Source organism: Xenopus tropicalis, chromosome 4 (genome assembly GCF_000004195.4).
Source record: "Xenopus tropicalis strain Nigerian chromosome 4, UCB_Xtro_10.0, whole genome shotgun sequence".
Lineage (NCBI taxonomy): Eukaryota > Metazoa > Chordata > Amphibia > Anura > Pipidae > Xenopus > Xenopus tropicalis.
In genome coordinates this window covers 128,022,532-128,041,265 of record NC_030680.2, presented here as the reverse complement: position 1 = coordinate 128,041,265, position 18,734 = coordinate 128,022,532, and the positions used below count along the sequence as shown (strand labels likewise).

Genomic DNA, 18,734 nt, shown 5'->3' with positions numbered 1-18,734 from the left:
GCCCGTGTAGGGGCACAAATGACAGGCTTGCCCGACCAACATCTGGCCTGAAATCAGCCAGATATCGATCAGGGCAGGTTAAAAAATTTAGTCGGATCGGGGAGCTCATTGGTGCCTATTACCGGTGTTCTAATATGATTGTTTGGCCCCAGGGCCAAACAACCAAATTAGCCTGAATTCACCCGATATCGCCCACCCATAGGTGGGGTTATCAGGAGAAGATACGCTCGCTTGGCAACCTCGCCTGGTGAGTGAATCAGGTGTGAATGCATTGTTTATCGAATTCTAATAGTTGTCAATTTGGTTCATATGATATGAGTAAATTCAGTCTTTGTGTCCAAAAAATGACCATGTGGGAGAGTAATATAGACATGCCGGTGGTTGCATTCTGTTCCAAGTAATTCAAAACCATCAACAACAAATCAGCTTTGACAGGAGCAATGTCCCCCATGCAAACGACTGGCCGGGAAAGGTAAGGTACAAAACTCAGGGCATCTAGAGGGCATCTTTGCCAGCTGCAAAGAAGCAGGAGCAATATAACAGCAATAGTGAATGAATGAATGAAAGTTTAAGCCGCATAAGTTCCACATCTTTTTTCCTATTCAAGCCAATGGGAGCCCCAGAAGGTAATTTGGGTTGATTTTTAGTCAGTTGAAATTGTCTCATCTACAACACTTTTCTGCCTTATCTTTTTCCACACCTGGGTTGTCAGATTTAGAGCCCAACCCTCTGGCAAGGTCCTTTGATCTGTAACTTTAGCCCTGAATAAGCAGAATATTGCTTCACTAGCTCCATATCTACTACCTGCTCTATATTTGGGGTAAAGTACATGGTCCCACTGATACTGTCCTAGCCTCTGACATTGTAGCTGGAAATGGCAATGAATTAGTCAGTGAAGACCATAGAGCACTAGTGTGGGTGTGAAACGTTAATGTCATCATTCTGCAGCTTTATGGAAGTAACGCTCAGGTTACAAGATCTGGAAGGGCAAGGTTTACAAAATGTAGTAATCTAGTTCTCCACCAGACCTGTTAATCAGCTGGCTTCTGCTACATTGTTTCAGAAGTCAAAAACAAAATGCATGGAATATAAACAGCCAGACAAATACTGCTTCCAGTCATAGTATTACAAATAATTAAAACCATGGAAATCTTTAATTGATGTATAATAGAAGTAGGGTTACCACCTTACGACAGGGGAAACCTGGACGGAGCAGTGGCATCACAGGGGTGTGACGGGTGACGTTGGGGGCAAGGTCGATGATGCCCAGTGGGTTATGACGCTCTGATCAGCGATTAGCCTATCGCCACTGTTAATCTGAGAAAGTTCTGCCCAGTTTCCCTAATTAGGAAAACCTCCTAAAAACCGGGCTGTCTGGGTCAAAACCAGGTAGGTGGCAACGCTAAACGGAAGGTGGCTTGGAATTACACACATTTTTTTTAAATTTGCCCCAAAATGTAGTTGATAGCTAGAGGAGCAACTCTCTACACGACCATTAAAAATCGCCACAAACTGCACCTGATTGTGACTCTGCACCCCAAGACCCATGCATAGTGCAGCAGCTATATATAAAAAAATTTTGCCCCAACCCATCCCAGGATCAATCCAGCAGTGGAGCAGAGAGAGTAGTCTCTCCTCCAGGACTGGTACATGCGCAGACACAGGCAGCAATCAGTGAGGAAGCAGTTGGAGACCTAGGTCTAGGGTGGGACCAAACCCAATTATATATCTGCCTGCAGGTGGGGGCAGCAGCACATAAGGATTTCCTGCCTTGCTCTTCGCTTGTGTCATTCATAAACTACAAACCAGCCACACCCGGTGTGCCACTAACAAATGCTAAAGGCCGCACTCTGCCAACTCTCCCCTTGCCCATAGGGACACACTGCGCAGGTCTATAGTGAAACCTATACTTCCCTGCGTCAGGTCAGGTGTGTCTTTATTTCTGTACAAGAAGCAATGCCAGTGTTAGGTTTGCACATTGTCGGTATAAGGTTACTGTTACTGTTACTTAGTCACTAGAGATACTTGGAAACTGGGTTACTAAGCTACTCAATAGTTTCCGCTCCAATCCTTTTAACCGTCAACGTCATCAGTAAGCGTTCCAAGTCTCGTTCTCACTGGCCAATAGTTGCCTCCGGAAAGGCTGCGCACATGACACAGAAAGTACTGTACTAAGGCGGCATCGTTGCGTTGTAGCCAATAGGGTTGAGGGGGCGTCACCGGAAGAAGCGTGGACTTTTCTCACACGTGGGTTTGGTTCTGCCTGTTGATCATGTCCGGCCTTTTCATTAAAAAGAAATCAGCGGTAACTCCGCGGAGGCGACGGGCAGAGGTGAGAGGCAGAATGCGTATGGTTTGCCAGTCGGAGAGTGGGCATGTGCTATGCAATTGGGGTGCCTTTGGTAGCGCTTAGCCTTAGGGGCTGGAGTTGGACCGGGTCCCTATTAGAGCAGTGGCTTATATGGTGACAGTGGGCTTGGGTCGCTTATAGGTTTATTCTAGTTAGTCCTGCATAGGGCGTAGCTTTCCCTGCGGTGTCCGGCTGGGCTGGAAGCGTATACTTATAAAGGAGCCGCCTCTCTGCTATAGAATTAAACTTGTATAAGTCACATGCTGGACATTTCATAATTCATTTTGATTGGTTGAACAATAACGTGCTACATGGCTCTAGTTAAACCTTTAATGATCTTAAAGCCATGTCTGGTGATACCTAAGCCCTCTGTTACAGAAAGTATCATTTCAGCTCTATCACCCCCAGAGCCAGGGTCCCAGGATTTGGACAGACTCAGTTAAATTTGCGTTGCAGAAGAGCTGATGCTGTTGAAGAAGGCCTCCATTTTAATAAACCTGGAAGGCAGAATGAAATAAAAGTACAGTGATAGTACCTAGTGTGATACCAGGCACCTATTTTCTACTGTTGAGAATATAGTTTCCATTTTTTGCCTGGCTAGGTGGTTGCTTAAAAAAAGATCCAATCCCTCCATAGTAGTACTGTGAGGTTACCACACAGCCATTGAAATTAGCATGAATGGCAAAGTCACCGGTAGGAAGGTTTCTACAGAAGATCTAAATGCACAAAACTTCACATTCTGAGCAGTTTGAATAAAGAACTCACTATGCTAATCTGCTTTATTGATTACCGGGGTATACATGTTTATAGCAGGCCCATGGTTCCAGGCTTTAGGGATGGGAGGTAGATATGGTATAAAATGGTTGGTCTATCACCTATTTTCCTTAGAGCTTAAAAGGCCTCTACAGTCAGCTGCATTTGGGGTACCTCCAAGTGTTCATAATGAATATATTTTTGGGGCACAGATGTACATTTATTAACATAGGAGCTCTGATACAGGTTGCTCTGAGAAGATTTAAATGAAAGATCATGCATAAACCGTGTTGATATGCATTCTGTAGTATCCATGTTGTCATGATGGATTGTATTTAAGCAAACATCATCTAAGCTTCATGTGATGTTAGGGAGCCAGTAGAGGTTAATGATTTCCACTCCCAATTTCCAGACAGTAGGACTCCTATGCTGGAGCAGTGACCATAGCAACATCCAAGTTTTCAAAGTCCCAGCTACTGGCATATGGAGATCTGCTGAGGTTTATGATTTAGTGGGACATAACCAGGTCATGATGCAGGGGTTAGACTAAATGTGTATGTTACAGATAAACATCAGAGTATGGGACATTTATATGTGTTCCACTGTGAATGGATATTTTTGTTATGTTGTGTTTGATAAGGAACTTCATATGTACTGTTTCAGGGGAATGATGCCGAGGCTACATCTCAGAAAAGAAAGAAAACGAAAGACACACATCTAAGGGAAGAAATCGAAAGCGACTCAGACACTGAAATGTAAGTAACCTGTACCCTTTACTTAAAGAGTTTGATTTTTCTTTTTCACGCCTCTTACAAATTCCCTTCCGTTTTCCTATAGTGCCCCAGCTAGGACAAAACCTAAGCAAGATGAAGAAGAATACTTGGAGGAGACTGCTCAGGAGAAGAAGCTCCGACTGGCCAAGGAATATCTAAAACAACTGCAGCAGCAAGGTTAGTACATTAAGAGACATTTATCTGAGTTTTTCTTTACTTTTCTGTAGAAGTTTGTACTTAGTTATGTTATTCTTTCTCAGAGGAAGAACAGAAAGAAGACGAGGATCAGGATCAGAATGCAATTGCTAACAGGCTGCAAGAGGATGTGGTAGGTTCCATGGCAAGCTGATAGAACAGGTACTGGGTGGAAGGTTTGTTTTAATGGCTGAATGATTTCTTTTCTCTCTGTAGCTTGAGCAGCGAGGAAGACTTCAGCGACCATTGGCCAAAGAGGTAGTCCCAAATTTGTATCTGTTTTTGTCATTTCATCCCATCTCTTATTTCACTTATTTTCACTTTGTCTTTCCATTATAATATAACTCACCCAGGTCTCCTGTCTTCTGTTTTTTTCATTCCCTTGTTTCCCTTTCTCCTTCCTTATATTCTTTACCCAGTATATCTGTGTATAACAAAAACATTTCACTTCCTTCTCTACTTGCAGTTGCTCCCTCCAGAGCCCTCAGAGATTCGCCTTCTGCGTGGTCACCAGGGACCTATTACCTGCCTTGTGATCTCTCCTGATGACAGCTACCTATTTTCTGGCTCCAAAGATTGCTCAATCATTAAATGTGAGTTTTGGCAGCTCAAGCCAATTAGGCCATAAAGAATATATTCATACAAAGACCGCAACAACAACATTCACTCAACCATCTTTCATTTAGGGTCTGTAAGTGATGGGAAGAAGATGCACAAGATCCCAGGGGGCAGGAAGGGCACAGAGAGCACGCATGTAGGACACACTGGTCATGTGTTGTGCATGGCTTTGTCTTCAGATGGGAAGTACCTGGTACGTGGAGTGTGACTGAAAGATCAGGGCTTTGTGGGTCATTCTTGGCAGGTTATATGCTTATCTCATTATTTACCTATCAGGCATCCGGTGACAGGAACAAACTGATATTTATCTGGGATCCTGTAACGTGTCAGAATCTGCATAAGTTCCAGGGACATAGGGACGCAGTGTCTGTGAGTGTTGCCTTTCATGCCAGTTTACACACAGTGCATTTACAGGTTTCCCAGTGTTCTCACACATTCTTTTCTTTTGCAGGGGCTCTCCTTTCAGAAGGGAACCCACCAGCTATTTAGTGCATCACATGACCGTTCAGTAAAAGTGTGGAATGTAGCAGAAAATGCATATATTGAAACCCTGTGAGTATTTAATTTTTTTTCTTGGGGGGGGGGGTTGTATAGGTTAAAATGACAGTATATGCCTAAAAATACCTTTGCTAATTAGCACATTAAATAGGACTTGTGTTGAAATTACATTCTGCATATTATTTCAGAAAAATCTGTATTCCTATTTTTTGCCATTATAAAGCACACATTTGTATATTGGGCTATTTACACTGAACTCACTCCAACTTTCTTTATAAACAGGAAAATTTGTTGAACAAAGCCCTCCCTTCACGAAGGCTGAGGGGCACACAGAGCATTGGCTCTGCTGCTGTCAGCCAATGTTTTTTTTCCCAGCTCTGTTGATCTGCACTTAAATGTACAGCAGAGGTCTACCCGGAAGAAGCGTGAAGGCAGGCATTTTTGTACCACTCTGTACTTGCTAGAGAAGGGAGCTTTTTTTTTTTTTTTCTCAACTGTCATCTGAATTTCTGTTTAAACCTGTTGCTTTACAAATAAAGGACAGATAAAATATAACAGAATATAGAGCAGAAAAGTACACTGAACACTGTCCTGGACTTTCTAGCCTGCAAAGCTTAGGTAATAGACTGTTTAGTCATAAACATACCTGCTTTTGGATAATGCTGTGAAATCCATCCTTGAAACTGGGACATGATCTGTACAGAGAGAACCCCAGACTGGTGCAATTTTTATTCTGAAAATGCCCAACACATTGGCACCTCTCCCAGTTTATTAGCCTTTCCCATGTCCTCTAACTGTAAAGTATGTATTTGCATTAAAGGTTCACGTTAAAAGTCAGATGCCACAGGGCAAACAAAACTCTTGAAATATTTCCTATATGAAAACATTCAAAAAATACTTTGGCAGAACATTGGCATTATAGCTGTGATGACTATCCCTTTTATTGTATTGTAATATATTTCTGTCTCCAGCTTTGGCCATCAAGATGTGATCACAGGTTTGGACAGCCTGAGTCGGGAGCGTTGTGTCACCGTGGGAGGCAGAGATGGAACCATGAGAATATGGAAGATAGCAGAGGAGACCCAGCTTGTGTTCAGCGGCCATGAGTGAGTAGTAAGAATGCCTTTTGGGAATGCATGGGGAAGAAGTGCGGGACATTTGATTTCATATTGTTGTTCGTGAGTTTTTATTTGTTGGTATACTTTGGGAAAAGTTAAAGGGAAGTAAAAAAGATTCAGAGTGGCAGTGCCTGCTCTTTCATTGATATTAAGAAACTGGTTTTCTCTCCCTCTGGAGAGGTAAACAAAGAGGAGGCAGATGTGTCCGGCTCATTTGAGTCTCTTGTGTGTCTTAACAGTGTCTACATGTTCCTGCACAGTATATACAATATGCAGACACTGACATGAACAATGGTTATCAGGTCGCACAGTAAAATCTACGTGATGACCCTCAAATCTTCTACAAGACGACTTTGTTTTGCACGAGTAGAGTAGTACTGCTGCTCAGTTAAGGCTTCATGGGCTCCTTTTAAAATCCTGTGCCCCATATCATCATAAAAAGCATGATTTCCCTATTATGCCGTAGTTTCTTACTTGTCTTGGGGTTCTTCACAAAGTGGAGGCACGAAGAAATCCTCCAGACTTCTCTAATTGATGAAAAATTCACTCTGGAGAACTACGTTACATATCCAGTCATATGTTTATGTACTGTTTCGCACCCAACTGATTTATCAGGTGCTTAAGGATCAGTTGGATGCTGCAATCGGTAATGTACCATAAAGATGCGTGAAAGCCTAAAGTAGTAGTATCCTGTGAGTGCATTTTCTATCTATAATATAAATGACTTTGAATATTTATAAAGTGTCAGCGCATAGAATTATATATATATATATATATAATATTTTGCATGCAAATACATCCCCAATGCAGGAGGCAGTGCAGGCCCTGGTTATCAGGGATTACAGTCCTAAGTGTAGTAAATAAGTTCTAGCTGCAGTAAAACATTTCAATCTTTTGCTTTTTTTTTTATTAAAAATGTTTATGTAGTGATTGTCATTATTATTTTATAGGGGCATCTTCAAATGAACTGTAATGGAAATATTTAAGAATGCTGTAGTCACCAACCTGCCTTTTTAAATATCCACTCGGTCTTCTTTCTGTTGGGAAGTAGTCCGTCACCCATGTTTCTACACTCTGGAAACAGAATATTGAAGCACATGGTGATACACCAAATTAATGCATAACGCTGCCTTCCTTTGTTCCACTGTAACTTTGCTCAAAATAAATGCTAGCCCCCTAGGATATGCAAAGTCTGTCCAGCTTTAAGGTGGCCACACACGTGGTGATTGTCGATCTTTCGTGCGACCGTCGGTTCAGGGCTGAATCATCAGATAAGGAGGTAGAAACAATAGGATTTCAACTTCCTTCTGCCGATTCAGCCCTGAAGGTAGGTTTTGCTCAGGCGCCTTCTATGACACGTCGAGTCGCCATACACGCACCGAATATTGTATGAAACGAGGTTTGGTACGGTATCATCGGTGCATTTATGGCCAGCTTCAGACCATACAGTAGGCATTGCAGAAATCCTACAGGCATCCCAGTAATTTCCCATCAGTATTGAGAGGTCCAGGAAAACTGCCATCCTATAATTTGGGTTTTGGAATCAGTGTAGTAGCTTTCTGAACTTTAAACACCCAGTGGATATTGCACCGTAATTACTCAATTACTAAAGATTATTAAATTCTGATGCTAATTGCACTGGTTGCTGACCTGCCATATAGTAATTATCTGTATTTATTACTAATTAGCCTTATATTGTGACATTAATATTCTATATTGTGAGTGAGTCTCTAAGTTGAGCTTGCAACATTTCCGCCCTGCTTTATTTAGGCTTTATTCTCCTTTAACATTGGTGGTGGAGTACATAAACTTAATATATGTACATTAGATAGATTAAGCTTAACTCAGGTTTTTCTGTGAAATGAGTCTGAGCCCTATATAGCCTAATATTAGTTTATTGGATGGTTAGAAGGTCAGTGGTGATCCAAGTGTCCTAGACTTGATGAGCATTTATAAAGTTTTTACTATACTGGTACATTTTGGGTATGGCCTTGTATCCATTGTATCCCAAGCTGAATGGTTGCCTAGTTATCAGTTGTACTGTGTGTAATCTGGTCATACTGAGACAGATCTGCTTGCTTGGTGAGTTCAGCCAGTGTATGGACAACTTAAGTAGAAAGTTTCACTTAAGTGAAAGGGGGCATTAATACTTCTGTAGGTTTCCTTTCTCTCCAGTTTTGTGATATCATTTAATGCCCAGGAGATGTCACTCTCCTCTCACATCCACACTGGAGCACAGAGAATGAAATATTGGCTTTATTTATTCTGCATTCCTTTGCGAAATTTAGTGAGGTCCATTATCTGCTCTGATCTGGTTGACTTCCCCGTGCAGTTATTGAGCTACATACATATATTATATATATATATATATATATATATATATATATATATATATTATATATATATATATATATATATATCCCATTATTTCAAATTAAACAAAATATTACAATTTTGATTCATTGTATAGAGAGTCAAGCTTGAAGGGAGAGTCTTTGTCGCACAGCGTGACCAGTGTGAGTCCACAGATTGGTGGACCAGCAAGAAGGTTAACTGCTCAATATGTCAGCGTGGCTAGCCACCACCAAAGCTTTAAACAGTACTGATGAGCAAGGGAGCTGTCCAGTCCTGTTTAATGGGAAGAATCTCATATGTGAGCAGGGGTGTAAATACAGAAAGCAGACCCTGCAGTTGCAGGGGGGCCCAGTAGGGCCCTAATTAAAAAAAAAAATGATTGTTTTGTTAGAATGAGTCAATTTACCAATGATTTGGGGTCCTAAATTTAAATTTGTTGTGGGGCCCAGTAACATCTAATAACATCATTATATGTGAGATGGAGAATGCAGGATATTGGGGGAAAGAACTCTTATAAACGCTTAGTACAGTCTGAACTTTCAGAGGTATTTTCTCTATAATGACACCAAGGATAAATGTTGGAGTGTGTGCCGAGGCTGTAGGTGCACATATTCTCTCTTAAATGTTTGCTATCCCCAAGTCAGGCAAAATTACAGAGAGCCCATAGGGGGTGCTTTGCTGAAGCGAGTTGTCGGGTTTTTACTAAAGCCATCGATTGCTGCTAAAACTGTTTCTGCTTGATGATGATTTTACCATTATGAAATCAAGGAGTCTGCAGTTGTTACTGTTTTTTTTTTTTTTTAACAAATATCTTTATTGAACAACAAGATAATCAAGTACAACATTGGCATAGGGTGTGCATTGGTAACAGTGAAAAAGATCCAAGAGGAGTCCAAGACCTAGGAGTCCTACAAAAAGTATGGGCTATGGAGGGTTTGGGGGGGAGGATTGTTATCTATGGAGGTTCCCGTAGGGGAAAGGGGACTGGGGTACCAAGGCAGTCTGTCCAGTGGCGCCAAATTTGCATATAGGTGAGCAGTTTCCCTCTTTTGTCCATTATAGTCCGCTCTAAAGCAGCAGTATCATCCATGGCTTTTTTCCACTCCTGCGATTTAGGGGGTGTCTGGTCCTTCCAGTGCAAGGTGAGTATTCTCCTGGCATGGAACATGGCTTTTAATATAAACAGTTTTGTATGATTGTCCAGAGTATCACTTAGGTCTACTGTTAATAAGCAGTTTCTAGCAGTACCCTCTGCCCAGCCCGGGATTGCAGCGGTAAGCCACCCAGTTATCTCACCCCAATACTTTTTTAGGCTTGGGCAACTCCATAGGGTATGTACTAGTGTAGCGGTCTCGGAGCCACATCTTGGGCACAGAGGTGAGGACAGAACTTTCATAGCATACAATCTTTGTACTGTATAGTATGCTCTGTGGATAAGATACAGTTGTAGCAGGCTGTGTCTATTAGCAAATGAGACCAGTTTTGGGGTGGAGAGTATCCATTCCCACTGAACATCAAAGAGGGCCCCCAGCTCGCCCTCCCAGGCATCGCGTGCTCGCACTTCGGGGTCTACATGCTGTGGTTTGTACAGTTGTTTATACAAGCTCGAGATTTTGCCCTTATGAGCTGGTAGTAGTAAAGTGTCTATTATTGAAGACTTGGCTACCGAAATATTGGAGCGGGCAGATTGGGAGGTAAGGGCCCTTGCCAGTTTGTGGTACGTTAGCCATTGCGTGGAGGGGAGATGCCTGGTATCGCATAGCTGTTGCAGGGGTATGACTTGGTTGTCAACCCAGACATCCCCAATTGTGGTGAGACCAAGGGTGTACCAGACTTTGGGAGGATTATGCGGTACCAGTTGTGGGAAGTCAGGGTTGTGCCAGAGGGGAGTCTGAGGTGGATATTGGGTTAGTTTAGTTAACTTGTGCCCAGCCTGGAGAATTTTATTCTGGAGTACCAGTATGGATGAGGCGTGTCTAGGTAGTTTTTTGGACAGTAACAAGGGCCAGGGTATTCCCTGGGCACTGGTGACCTGAGCCCACAGCTGATATAGTGGGGGGGATATGTCCGAGTGGACCATTGGGGAAATATGTGTTAATTGGGCCGCAACATAGTAGATATAGATATCTGGAAGTGCCAGTCCCCCTCTGTCTCTGGGCCTCATAAGAGTAGTTAAGCGTAGCCGGGGTCTGGATGTGCCCCAGATGAATTTGCTGAGTAGTGAGTTCAATTGGGCAAATACCTTTTTGGGGATGTAAATTGGGGAGTGCCATAGCGCATACAGGACTTTTGGTAGCAGAAACATTTTGATCAGTTGGATTCTCCCAGCTGGTCCCACTGGCAAGGTTGCCCAGGCTTTAAATTTATTTTGTGCCCACTGAAAGAGACTCTCTATATTAACGTTGTGATATTGTGATATCGGTAGCGCAATCTGTATACCCAGGTAGGTGAATTTATTAGAGACTTGCAGTGGGCATGTATCAAGGGGTTCATTAGGTTGTTGTTTATCCACCAGAAAGAGTACTGATTTGGCCATGCTGGTTTGTAGCCCTGAGATCGTGCCAAACTTCTGCGTGAGGTCAGTCAGTGCAGTCAGGGAGGGGCCTCTATCTCCGAGATAGACTAAAGTGTCATCCGCGTATAGCTGCACTTTTTCATTAAAGCCAGGGTATTCGAATCCTGTGATCTGGGGGTGCGCCCGCACTGCCTGGGCAAAGGGTTCTATGGCTATGGCAAAAAGGAGGGGAGATAGCGGGCACCCCTGTCTTGTGCCCCTGGATAGTACAAAAGCTGGGGTGGTAAGGGAATTGATGCGGATACTGGCCACGGGGTATTTATAGAGAAGCTGTACCATTTGTATGTATTTTTTACCAAATCCAAAGTGGGTAAGTACTTGCCAGAGATAAGGCCACTCTACTGTATCGAATGCCTTTGTAATGTCAAGGGCTGCTATAGCTTTAGCCCCCTGGCCAGCAGAGGCATGTGCTAGGTTTAGATACAGCCGTCTGGTATTTAGGGCCGCAGTTTTTGCGGGGATAAATCCTATCTGATCTGGGTGTATTATTTTAGTAATTACCCTGCTCAGCCTACGGGCCAGTACTTTGGCAAAAATTTTCACATCTGCTGTGAGGAGGGAGATTGGCCTAAACGACTCGCACAGATGTGGGTCTTTGCCCTGTTTAGGGAGGAGAACGATTGCTGCTTCGTAAAGAGATTCAGGGAATTGGCCAAGTTGTACAGCTTCTTTAAAGAGCTTAAGCAGCATTGGGGTTAGTAATTTAGAGTGCCTCTTGTATATTTCTATAGGGAGACCGTCAGCCCCTGCAGCTTTGCCTACGGGGAAGGCATTCACCGCTTCTTGTATCTCCACTGCTGTGAGCTCAGAGTCTAAATGATTACTATATTCACGGGGCAGCGTCGGGAGAGCTAGTGAAGCTAGAAAAGAATTAATTTCTGGTTCTGTGGCTGTAAGTTTGGTCTTGTACAGGTCCATATAGAATGTGACCAACATTTCTTGGACCACTTGAGGATCGGTGTGTAGTCTACCTAGGGAGTCTCTCAATGCGGGGACTGGAGGAGGAGAAGTATGGGCTTTGGCCAGGTGTGCTAGCATTCTGCCCGCCCTCTCACCCTGCTCATATATATTTGTTTTGGTAAAGTAAAGCTTATTTAGTGCTTTTAATTTAGTGGCTTGGGGCGTAGTTATTTTGTGCTTCATTAAGTAGTTTTAAGTTATCTGGAGAGGGGGAGGCAGCTGCGGCTGCATCTAAGTGAGAAACTTGTGACTCAAGTGCCTGTATCGCTTTTTGAGCCTGTTTCTTGTGTGCCGTTATTTCGGCGGATATTGAATTTCTTATATAGATTTTCAGAGAGTCCCAAAAGGGAAGTATGCTGTCAACTGATTGGTTTAAAACTGTAAAGTCGTTTATAGCGTCGTCTATTGCTTTGGAGTTGTCCAGGATGTTTAACCATACTGGATTTATGGAGGGACGTGGGCTCTTAATTTTGTGTGGGAGCTCTAATTTAAGCTGAAGTGGAGCATGGTCAGATATGCCTCGCGGGAGGTAAGTGGTGTCTGTTACGTATGGGATCGCGGCTGTATTGATAAAGGCCATGTCTATTCTGGATAAGGCTGAGCGGGCAGCGGTAAAGCATGAATACTGGGGCACTCCAGGGTGCGTTTCTCTCCATGGGTCTATTAGTGCCAGGGAGGTCATTAGCCTAGAGAGCTGGGTGCTCTTAGGGGGGGATCTAAGGGGATGTTTCCACAACCTATCTAGTTCTGGGAGTAGTACTTCGTTGAAGTCGCCTGCTACCAGCACCAGTGCTCTCGGGTATATAGCTAGGTAATCAGCTAGAGTGTACAAAACCTCTCCCTCGAATGGAGGGGGGATGTAGATATTGACTAGAAGCATTTCACATGAATAGAAATAGCAATGGAGAAAAATAAATCTGCCCTTTGGGTCAGTCTTCAGATTGCTAAACCTAAAGGGAACAGATTTTCCTATAAGGATCGATACCCCTGAGGAGTGCGTGGAATAGGTGGAATGATAAGCCCATCCTATCCACGGGCGTTTAAGCGCTAGGATTTTAGAGCCTGTCAGGTGTGTTTCTTGGAGAAAGGCAATAGAGGTAGAGTGTCTTTTGAGGAAGTCTAACACTAGTCTGCGCTTGATTGGGCAATTGAGGCCCCTCACATTCCAACTTGTTAACTTAATCGCCATGATTTGGGGTTGGATGAGTATTTAAAGGTATACCGGTACAAAACTCCCTCCCAATGCATACATACATAATACCATACATTTTGTTGTACATAGAAATTATACCAACATTTGTGCTGAGAAGCAGCACTTAAAAGGGGTTTCCCCGAACTTTTCCCCCCCTCCCCTTCCACCCGATTCCCAACTTTGGGTAGAACTTGTCCCATAACAAAAACCATAACTCTGATCAGTGCTGGGGTGGGTCACTCCACTCCGTTAAGCTTCAGTTGTAAATTACTGGGGTAGGGTACAAAACTGTAACACTAGTAAATACAATCAACATTGCGTTGAGCCCGCAATGATCCAGGGCTATAGCAGGGTAGATAACCCGCACCTCGTGGAGGCCTGGTCCGGCCAAAGGATAAGTGGTGATCTGTGGCGGGTATTAATTACCCAGGGCAGGCCGATCTGGAGCCTTTAGGGGCGAATTCCTCTGTTATCCAACCACAAGTTAAGCTCCTGTGGTGCTGTGAAGAAAATAAAACGGCCATCCGCTTGCACCCGGAGCCTCGCTGGGTAGAGCATCGCATACGGAAGACCAGCCTCGCGCAGCCTGGCCTTACAGCTTTGGAAACCCGCGCGCTGTCTCTGTACCTCCATGGAGTAGTCGGCAAAGATGGATATGGCAGACGCTTGGAAGCGCAGGGGACCTTGTGTTCTGGCCAGTGTAAGTATCTTGTCTCGGTCCCGGGCATTTAGTAGTTTGGCGATTAGAGGTCTAGGGGGTGCCCCTGGAGGAGATTGCCTAGTTGGAACTCTGTGTGCCCGCTCAATTGCGAACATGGTAGAGAGCTGTGCGGCCCCGAAAATTTCTTTGAGCCAGGATTCTAGAAATGATTCTGGGGTGTTGCCTTCTGCCCGCTCAGGGAATCCTACAAATCGCAGGTTACTGCGCCGCAGCCGGTTCTCTAGGTCATCGTTTTTGCTCAGACAATCTACAAGTTGCTTTTGTAGATTACGGTATTGATTGGGCAGATCTCTGCACGAGTCTTCCAAGTTGCTGACTCGGGTTTCGACTGCTGTAGTGCGGTCACGCAGCTTTTGCAGGTCTGCCTTTATAATGGAGAGGTCAATCTTGATCTCCTCAGTTTTGGTATTTAAAAGTGATGTGCAAGAGCTATTGGCTGCTCTAATTTCTGCCATAACATCATGCAGAGTTGGTTCTATACTGCGTGGGGTTGTCCCCGGTGCGGTGCTTGAGTGTGCCTGCGCAGCATTATCAGCGGTACTCACTGTTTGGTCGGGGCTGCTTGCGGCTTGTTCTGAGTCGGCGCCATTTTGGTTCGTTTCCCGGGCATATTTTTCAAGCCGGGCGGCTGCCTCTGAAGCTCGCTTATGTGCCTTATGTTGCCCCATCTGCTCTCTCTGGGGTAGGGGCCTCCTCGTGTGAGGTTCTGGCTCCGTTGCGAAAGGTTTATAGCGGGTTATTCAGGATAATTGCAGGATCAGTTGCGGAGCTCTACCAGGTACGTGCGCTCACATCGGTGGTCAGGCCACGCCCCCCAGTTGTTACTGTTTTAAAGCAAACATATACCTCATACTGAAGGTGTCAATACACGGGCACATTTAAGCTGAGGATTCAGGTCCTTTAGATCGATTTGGCAGCTTATCTGCCCGTGTATGGGGACCCCAGACAGGCCTACCTGACTGATTTCTGACCTAAAATTTGTTTAATTTTTCTGTCGAACGGGGCTGCGTTTACTCATTCATTTATATGACCCTCGCTCTGATGGGTCCTATTCCTGTCGTTGCAATTCCCAAGGGCCAAACGATCACATGACTCTGATATCACCCACCATAGGTGGGCATGTGGGTAGAATATCTGCTTGTTTGGAGAACTTACCAAGTGAGAAAATATTAGTATATGGCCATCTTAAGTTTAACCACTAGGAACCATCTCAAGCCCTTATGTTTGAATCTATAATAGTAAGTGCTATATTTAGTTACATACATGTCAGTAAAGCACCCAACTCATGGCTGGACTTGAATCCTACATCTTTTCAGTTTAACCCTTATTGAAGTTAATTGTCAGGGTAATACCCCACAAGGTTTATACAATATGAAGTTGCACACGTTCCTGGTAAATCCTCGTTCTTCTGGGTGCCAGTCCAGCTCTATAGGCAAACGTCCATTTGACAGCACTGAAATAAAATGTCATTATTTAGCAGTTTGAGGCACAGAATAGCAATTTTTCAACCTCTTTGCTAAGCTGTCTTGACAAAGGCTTTAAATGTTGCCTGTCTGTGCCCCTGTACTCCAGAACGTGCTGGTCTAAGTGCCACATTGGAGAGAATCACAATGGCCATTAATCTACTGCCAATACCTGAGCTGTATGGATGCCTGATATGTGAGGCTCGGGGCCCACTGTTATGGCATGTTCCTGTATTGCTGTAATTGCTTATTATAAAAATCAGGCATTGGCAGGACCTGATTGGAACTCCCACTAAATGAATGCTCCTGGAAATTTTCATTCACTAAGAAGGTTCATGTGATACCTGTTCTAATCATTGTACAGTGTTCAAAGCGTTTGATTGAGGCCCCGGATAAAGAAACAGAGCCATGCTTGCTGGACAAAGCCATTTAGTTATCAGCTTTAAGATGTTCATTATTTGACCTCATATATATCAGCACAAAGACACAAAAGACTTACATTAAAGGTCATTCAATTTTTATTAAAACAAACATTTTAGCAGTGTTTGGCACAGACATGAAGCACCTGTAGGGATCACTTATTCCTGATATCTGCTTGTATGCCAAACAGGCTCCGGCCATTTGTAACGTATCGCATGGTGGAATTCAGCCAGTGAGGGAAACATCACCCAGGAATAAGGGCTCATTCTCATTTAGTGTTCCCTTTAAAACAGTCTAATGGGAAGCTAGTGAAGAAGTATATGGAGTTTGGCCGTTACTAATGGCTCTGGTTTTCTTTAAATATCACTTTTCCTTTCTTTCCCAGAGGCTCTATTGACTGTGTGCGGCTCATAAATGAGGAACATGTCGTGACAGGAGCAGATGATGGGTGAGCACCCTTCTTATGGGATTATACCTTTTTGTTTTTTGAGAACACCTCTTACTTACACCACATACCTTTCCATTCAATGCTTTGATTAAATTGCTTATGTGTAATTGTAAGACAACCCCCCCCCCAGGAGGCCCCTAGAGACTGTCACTTTACCTTACTTTGTAGTCTCTTGCAGCCAGATAAGGCAGGGATTTATGTAAGGGCTCGCGGGGGTACACCAAGCCAGAGATATGAATACTAAACTTGATGCATTAAATCATTGCAGTCTGGATTCTGTTTGGATGGGGAATGTGTTTTAAAGCTATTGTACATGCTGAAACAAGTAAAATTGCTCAGTGTGCTCTTCTGAGCACTTTTGCAGTTTACATCATCGTTGATATATTTCATTGCTAATATAATGAATCAACAGTGCCACCTGCTGGTCGTTTTGGCCACCGGCTACAGTTGGAAAAGGAACCTTTTGTCCGTTCTCAGCAGAGCAACATCACAAGAATTTCCTTTTATCGTTTACTTAATTTTCTATCGACTGTGTCCAGTTGGGCAAAATAAACAGCGGCTGGTGAAAGGAAAAGGGTCTTCCACAAACTGTTGCCACAAAGCAGGAAGTGTTGAATTGTTATAGTGGCACATGTGCTGGCAGTGATGGGTGTGGCTTAAAGTCTACTACTTCTGTAAGAATACTACTTGTATTGATAGTAAGTTAGACCAGATCAATAAAAAGATGGTGAATTATGAGACATGCCTGGTATAGGGGTAAAAACATTTCGTCAGGATAATATTTCTGTATAATCCTGCACAATGCATTTTGCGTAAAGAGTTTCTCTATTGATTTAAGGACATTTCCAAGACCCCTTTGCATGAAGTCCTAAGGCAGTAGGTGTATGGAGAAATATGCACATAGGTAGATTTAGAAAACTTATTGAAGTGACATAAAGTGACTATCAGTACTGCATAAAGGAAAAAGCAATGTAACTTTCATAATCCTGTCTGGCAACCAATGATAGGCGATTATAATAACTCCTTTTTACTGCTGTTTGGAATGTATTTATATTCGTGTTCATATCTATTTTGCAGTTCTTTGGCGCTCTGGACAGTGGGCAAGAAGAAACCCCTGACACAGGTGAAATGTGCTCACGGGAGCCACGGGGACGCTGGCCTGGAGCAACCCTACTGGATCTGCTCTGTAGCAGCCGCTCTTAACAGTGATGTTGTGGCTTCAGGTATGAGATGATGTGCAGCCAAGGGGGGAATCATGGGGACCACCTTGTAATCATTAGACAAATAAGTGTATCTATTCCTATGGATTCTTTATAACATTGTGCCCCAGCCTTTTTTGCACAATATTGACTCCAAACAAGGACAGCATTCACTCTTATTTCTTTTATCTGGTTCTTCCTATTGTTTAGTGGCCGTATATTTCATTTTGTGTACTATTCATATTAGTGCAGAGTGCCACGTTATATTGTGATCAGATCACTTGCCTACACCATGTTATTTTCCCAAGGGCCATGTGCACGCCCGAGCACTGCTGCCTACTTCATCTGCCAATACTGAACTCCACTGCTTCCCTTTCCATCAGCTCCGATACTTCTAATGTGCAGTGGGTTGTTATGAATTGCTTTAGAGCATCCTGAGGAAATGGAGGGAAGCAGTCTTTGGGAGCTTGGAGAGGGGCACTGATGTCTTGCCGATGTAGAACATATAAATGTGTATGGCTGTCTCTTTCCCCAGGTTCTCATGATGGATTTGTGCATGTCTGGCGCTGTGGGGAAGGATTCCGCAGCCTGAGCCCTCTCTGGACAATACCCTTGGTGCGTAAAACTGCACTCTCCCGTTCATGCTGCCCATGTACCTTATGTGTGAGACTATGATGATCTTGGCCTTTCTCAAGTCTGACACGCTTCCCTTCTCTTCTCAGGTTGGGTTTATAAACAGCCTGCAGTTTTCCTCATCTGCAAATTTCCTAGTTGCTGGTGTTGGCCAGGAGCACAGGTGAGCAGAGTCATTTTGGAGATGCCCAGATATCTTTGTATCTTGTTCTTCATCCATTTTTTCATCCTTTTTTTTACATTCTATTCTTTATTGCAGGCTTGGTCGTTGGTGGAGGAAAAAGGAGGCCAGAAACGGACTGTACATAATTCCTATTAAGAGGACTCTTGTGCTTGGGTCTTGATCCCATACTCCCCTCCCACACACGGGCATATTTTCTTTACCTTCTTGTACCTTACTGTTCTTATATATTATAAAACTGTTTCGTTTTTTGACCTCAGCACGGCCTTTGTTTTTTTAATG

General features: G+C 43.6%; 1 protein-coding gene across 2 annotated transcripts; it reads left to right on the top strand.

The window, feature by feature from the left end:
* The first annotated feature begins 2,186 nt into the window (after positions 1-2,186).
* Positions 2,187-18,711, top strand: rrp9 (to ribosomal RNA processing 9, U3 small nucleolar RNA binding protein). Of its 2 annotated transcripts, XM_002935630.5 has the most exons (16): positions 2,187-2,332; positions 3,767-3,858; positions 3,941-4,053; positions 4,137-4,204; positions 4,288-4,329; positions 4,538-4,664; positions 4,758-4,882; positions 4,966-5,058; positions 5,141-5,241; positions 6,159-6,293; positions 8,776-8,853; positions 16,377-16,439; positions 17,517-17,662; positions 18,174-18,253; positions 18,361-18,434; positions 18,531-18,711. In XM_002935630.5, the coding sequence occupies exons 1-16, from the start codon at positions 2,273-2,275 to the stop codon at positions 18,613-18,615; spliced, it is 1,482 nt and encodes a 493-aa protein (XP_002935676.2). In that variant the 5' UTR covers positions 2,187-2,272; the 3' UTR covers positions 18,616-18,711. The 2 variants fall into 2 exon arrangements, with proteins under 2 accessions (XP_002935676.2, XP_031756993.1); XM_031901133.1 differs by lacking the exon at positions 8,776-8,853 and having other exon boundaries at positions 2,188-2,332.
* Positions 18,712-18,734: the final 23 nt, after the last annotated feature.

Bases quoted from the DNA above. Each gene is read 5' to 3' on its own strand.
- rrp9 (XM_002935630.5), top strand. From the start codon at position 2,273: ATGTCCGGCCTTTTCATTAAAAAGAAATCAGCGGTAACTCCGCGGAGG. The intron at 2,333-3,766 runs GTGAGAGGCAGA...GTACTGTTTCAG, and splicing joins CGCGGAGGCGACGGGCAGAG to GGGAATGATGCCGAGGCTAC. The intron at 18,254-18,360 runs GTGCGTAAAACT...TTCTCTTCTCAG, and splicing joins CTCTCTGGACAATACCCTTG to GTTGGGTTTATAAACAGCCT.